The 6,000-nt window shown below is 43.7% G+C and overlaps 1 protein-coding gene across 3 annotated transcripts in view; it reads left to right on the top strand.

Annotated features, from left to right (window-relative positions):
• The window catches only part of MGAT4D (MGAT4 family member D), a 242,861-nt gene that overhangs the window by 132,865 nt on the left and 103,996 nt on the right, over positions 1-6,000 (top strand). For all 3 annotated transcript variants that reach the window (XM_088454717.1, XM_088454716.1, XM_088454718.1), the window contains exons 5-7: positions 2,170-2,216; positions 2,904-3,017; positions 3,986-4,061. In XM_088454717.1, the coding sequence (XP_088310843.1) occupies positions 2,170-2,216; positions 2,904-3,017; positions 3,986-4,061 (237 nt within the window). The remainder of the gene's footprint in view (positions 1-2,169; positions 2,217-2,903; positions 3,018-3,985; positions 4,062-6,000) is intronic.

The following is a 6,000-nucleotide window of genomic DNA, read 5'->3' as shown; positions in this document are numbered from 1 at the left end:
CCCTTGCAGTCTCTCCCACTGTCCCCGTTTTCTCATCTGTACCTGTGCCCCCTCCTCATCTGTGCCTATGCTCCCTACCAGCATGATTGCCTCTGCCACCTTACCGCATGGGTGCGATCAGATTTGGTATGGATGGACGGTTCACATTCAACACCACAAAATTGAACCTAAGGATGGCAGGCAAGCACAAATTTCTGTTACTAAGGGGCATATTTATCACAATACCATTTTTAATGCGGATGCGATAAATATTTTACTCCAAAGGCTCAATGTGTAAATTAATGTTTTCATTCAAATTTACTAAAATCCTCTGATAAGCGCCTGCCCTGGTGAAGAGCTGGAAGCTTTCTGGTTTTGGTCTGTGCATGCGCGGCAGTCGGCCTGCATATATATCACCAGGGGCCAACGGAGAGGGATCCGGAGCACCCCTCTCCAGAAGAATTTGATAAATTGTAGCCCATAGGCTACTATAGGGTAACACTATCTGGACATGGCATTAACCTAACGGGGCCAAGCTCGGGAGTGTTTCACAATGTACTAGTAGAAAACCCGGGGCCACTTGCTTGTGTTTGCCCCCTAGGCTGAAAGTTGCCAGCCAGCCCCTGGCAGTGCCCCCAGTAATGCCCCTTATGCAGAGCCCCCAGTAATGCCCCTTATGCAGAGCCCCCAGTAATGTCCTAAATAGTGCCCCTTATGCAGAGCCCCCAGTAATGCCCCTTATGCAGAGCCCCCAGTAATGTCCTTAGTAGTGCCCCTTATGCAGAGCCCCCAGTAATGCCCCTTATGCAGAGCCCCCAGTAATGCCCCTTATGCAGAGCCCCCAGTAATGTCCTAAATAGTGCCCCTTATGCAGAGCCCCCAGTAATGCCCCCTTATGCAGAGCCCCCAGTAATGTCCTTAGTAGTGCCCCTTATGCAGAGCCCCCAGTAATGCCCCTTATGCAGAGCCCCCAGTAATGCCCCTTATGCAGAGCCCCCAGTAATGCCCCTTATGCAAAGCCCCTTATGTTGTGCCCCCAGTAACGCCCCTTGTGCTGTGCCCCCTCCCAGTATAGAACAGGCACCACTCACCTGTGCAGTACTTACCTTTCTTCACGATGGCAGCTGGGCACCGCTTAAGTCCACGCCGTCTTCACTCCCACCATCCCGCGTAGATGTCGCTGACTGGATCTAATTAGATCCAGAGCGGCAAGGCACAGGCTCCTCTCATCGCTCATGACGTCACCCGTGCGCTGCATCACTTGGAATGCTGGTCTCTGAAGCGATCAGAGGCTTCTGATCGCTTCAGAGACCAGCGTTTCCAGCTTTAAACAAAGTAAACACTGCCCGATCAGAGCTGAGCTCCAATAGTGGCAGGGGTTTGGGCCGACCGCTGCCTACCCGACTGTCTAATCCCAGCAGGGTACTAATGACAGGTGCCCGAACGAAGGTAATCCAGGCGCAGACAGTCGCTGGGGTGGGAGGGTTAGGTCTCAGGGCTCCCAGAGGGACTTAGGGTTAGGCACCCCCCGGAAGAGTTAGAGTAGCGGAAGGGGGGGTTTGCGTTAGGCACCCCTGGGGGGAGGTTAGGGTTAGGCACCACCCCGGGAGTCTTAGGTTTAGGGTGCAGGGAAGGGGGGTTAGGTTTAGGCACTTACAGGTGGGGTTAGGCACTAGAGGGGGAGGTTAGGCACTCCTAAAGGAGGGTAAGGGGGAAGAGGGTTAGCAATAGTTAAAATACTTACCTTTGGGATTTTCAGGGCTGTCGGTCTTCCGCTGTCCGGATTTGAACCATCGGACATAGGTCCGGCGGTCATTCATACCAATACCATTACATATATGTGGGCCCACACTGTCTGGCCTCATAAAATGTTTTTTCGGGCCGCATGTTTGACATGCCTGCTCTAGACCACTTGAGTGGCCAACTCAAATATATTAAAGGATCATACATGTCATTGGTTATTTATTTGGAAATTGTGCAGGTAAACTGGGCCTTGTTTTGAAAATAATGAAATGTGTACTAATGAGGAATTGGCTGCAATTGCTTAAATGTTTTAAGCCCCCACGCCCCCTCCCCCCACTACTCCTCTTGGTATCACCTGCCCAGCGATCGCACCTGCATCATATTTTCCCATATGAAACCTATTACAAAAGGGTCATTCAGTCATATGCTTTTCTTCTTCAATTACAGCTAAATGCCCAGTATGTGAATGACATTGCTAACACAATAAAAGAAAGGTAAGTGTTATTTTACTGTTTGGATTACTCTAGCCAAGAGAAGAGCTATGAAAAGTGAACTGCCCACCTTATTTTCTTCGTGTGTGTTTATTATAGTATATAATATATTGTTTATACTGTATGTGTTTATTATAGTATATAATATATCGTTTATACTGTGTGTGTTTGTATTTTGGCTTCACTGCACAGTGTTATCAGCTGTATTGTACAGCCCAGTAACCTCTCACCTGTCCTGGAAGGTGGCTCGGAGGCCAAAGGGCAATGCTACGATCTGCCAACTTGGTCCCGTGCTATGGAGTACTTATAGTAGTAATCCTGGCTTGTACTCAAAAGGCAAGATACGGTAGACACGGGTTTTGATTATACAGATTATATTCTGCAATAAATCTGTGAAATTAAAGCATCTTTATGTGGGGATTCTTGAGCAGATACTAGGGGAGGCAGCTATATTTGACAGTCTTGCTAAATTTGTTCACTATAGTACAAGCAGTTTTCCCGCTAAAATAGCGTCAGCGTATATATGTGCTCAATTGCTTCCTTGCTAACACATTAAAGTGAATTGGTAACACAAACATGGGCACAATTCTAACATTCAAAGAGCCTCTTTAGCACCTTCCTGTGAAATATTAGTCATAAAGTGATTTTCTTCATCATGGAATAATAGACATTTTTATTTGCTCCTTCCAGTTTTCCTCATGAAATACAGTCTGGTGTCCTAGAGATCATTTCTCCATCACCATTATATTATCCGGATTTCGCCAGTATTAAAGAGACCTTTGGAGATTCCAAAGAGCGAGTAAGGTACAAATCATCCAAATCGTATCTAATTTAAATGTATATTTGAACACAACCATTTTACATTTAGAACTTTGTGTGATATAAGTTGCCAAAGTTTTATTGTACCTGCAGCTGTTTTTTGGCTAACCTGTGGCTTTCCATGTGCTGCAAAATATAGGTATTTATTATTTACAGTTTTACACTAATGTTAGATAGCCTGAGTGATATGTAGTGTTATAAAGTAAGTCCTAGCTCTTTTACTAGATTCATGTCTTGTAGGTCACTTATGAAGCGACCCAAAATGCCTTGATATGTCACCTATGTATCTCCATTTCCCATGCATCTTTCCTCTGAAGGATAGTATAGAATTGCACAATGTGCTATCTTAACAGTATAGGATAAGACTCGAACTCTATATAGGACAAGACTCAAACTCTTTATAGGATAAGACTCGAACTCTGTATAGGACAAGACTAGAACTCTGTATAGGACAAGACTCGAACTCTGTATATTACAAAGACTCGAGCTCTGCAAACGGCTTTGCACCACTTGATATAGACAAAGTGAAAATTTGTGGGTACAAGGACCAGTTCTGAGAATTTACTCTCTTGCACACACACTCCCCTCCCCACCTTTTATCTCCTTTCACTAATCTTGCTCCAAAGCCTGAAACCTAATTTCTGTCCTGCTCTGCAACATATGCTTATGTAAGCAAAGATGCAAATTTATTCTTTATAAATGACCTATTGTATATACTTGCACACAGAGAAGCTTAACATGTTTTCTCTTAAGGGATAATATTTTATGGTACTATGGTGGCAAGGTATTTTAATGGAGCACTAAAGAGGGAACTCCCCTCTCTAAACTTACCTGCAGTCAGTCTGTGTTTGCATTTCATTAATGTGCAATTTGAGAGCCAACTAGTAAAGCAGGAAATTGAAACTGCTGTGTGTCATACCCATTGTTGAACTAATATTTCTCTTCTTCCTTAGATGGAGAACAAAGCAAAATTTAGACTACAGCTTTCTTATGCTATATGCACAGCCAAAGGGTACATATTACTTACAGGTATATTTGATTTTCTTTATATACAGTATGTGTAGAAGCTAAATGCAACTAAAAACTAAACTATAGAAAAATCTCCTTGTAGGCTATTATCTGCATTTCTCCTACACCTATTTATGGAGATTGATCATGCTTTGATTTTTTCCCCCAAGCTATTTATTTATTTCAAAGCACACACCTCATGACTCATTCATCTACCATAAGAGCATACCTAGTCACGGAGTAGAGAGAGAGAGACCTCACTGTAGCTTCGAATTACAGTACTCTTTGTTCTCCATGCTACAGCTAATGAGTAAAATATGGTCTGCTCCTGAAAGGGAAGGACCTGCCTATATTTGTATACAGTCACTCTTGCATGTACAAATATTGACGTGCCTCTCATTTCTTACCTTACAAGGTTTATTAGATTAACTTAAAAAATAAAAAAGATTTTAAAAAATTATGATTTATTGGCCCCTGGTGAGCTGGAGATTTTCTTTACTCAGCCTTAGTAAGGATGACATTGGGAATGTCCATGACATCTACTATGTCCAGCATAATAAATAGACTGATCACTTCTACTTCCGATCTGTTTCTTACTGTTTCATAATTGCTGTGTAAGGAGTTTTTGTTGATTATACAATGTTCATTATTCAGTGATCCCAGTGGGTACGGTCATATTTACAATAAGTAAATTATAATTTATTGCATCAATAAGAAATTATTTTGGTTCTCTATTAACAAAAACTCTTTCTGAGACAGAGGCTCCCACTGGCGACATGGACTGCAGTAGCACTATCACTTTACTACCAGCTAGGACACTGTGGGGCCCATTTATCAAAGTGTATTTGAGGTATAGTCAGGGGTTTACCTAAAATACTAAGTATCCCCCGGATGTATGAAGGAGGGACTGCAGCAGGTATCTCTAATAATTGCTGTGATCCCTCCATTACCGCTGGCAGCCGCATCCCCCATAGGTTTCTATGGGGGATGCGATGCTGACAAATTTAACAATATCCGGAATGCGATTGACAAGAAGTGCTGTTTGTGGGAGGTGATGGGAGGGTGGTCGGCGAAACTCAGGCGTGCCAGTGCGTTTGAACACCGTTGCAAACGAGGTTAGCAATTCCTGAGTAAGGTCAGCACTAATATAGTCATAGTGAAAAGCTATTTTAAAATAATCTGATATTTTCTTCATAGAAAATAAATAACAGGGGCGGGATGCACCAAACGGAAAATGCGGTAAAATCCCTGTTTACCGCATTTTCCGTATGCAGCAATCTCCTGGCCGCCGGGCTGCGATGTGGAGGGTAAAGCCAGCTATTGCTGGCGTTACCCTATAGAAGCCTATTGGCTTCTACCGCATCGCGCTGGTATGAGGGATCCAATCGGATCACTCCCAGCATGCCCCGCGGCCATCCCGTCACTATGCAGATGGACTCCCGGGTCATAAACCCGGAAGTCCACTGTGCAGGAGAAGATCGCAAAGGACAGCTCTTATCGGAAAAGCTGTCCTTTGCTGTACAGATCGCATATGTTAGTGCATATGCAATCTACACAATGGTGATGTCCGGCGGTAAGTATTACTAAATCCCACCCCAGTTGTTTTAATTCAATCAATCACAAATAAGAACACAAAACAAAACAAACATACAGCATAGGAAAGTATTATATAATATAGTGGCCTATTCATGGAGGTGCTTTCTCTTTGCTTGTCGCTTGTACTCCTCTTCTGGGGCATCTCTTGTCACTGTCCAACAGTAGTGATTCACCTACCCTGATATCTTTGTTCCATTGCTGAAATGTCTTGGTGGAATCGCTCACTATGCTTGTCATTCAGTGCACCACAGTTATCTTGTGTGGGTAATCCCGTGAATCGCATACATTTGAATAGGGGAGGGGACAAATAACTGATTCATTTAATTGGGTCATTAGGCCCCGCCCCTCTGCACAGAACACAGAT

This window comes from Taudactylus pleione, unplaced genomic scaffold (assembly GCF_031769625.1).
Source record: "Taudactylus pleione unplaced genomic scaffold, aTauple2 ptg000628l, whole genome shotgun sequence".
NCBI classification, from domain to species: domain Eukaryota; kingdom Metazoa; phylum Chordata; class Amphibia; order Anura; family Myobatrachidae; genus Taudactylus; species Taudactylus pleione.
The sequence above is the reverse complement of the archived record's forward strand: the minus strand, read 5'-3'. Positions and strand labels throughout refer to the sequence as shown.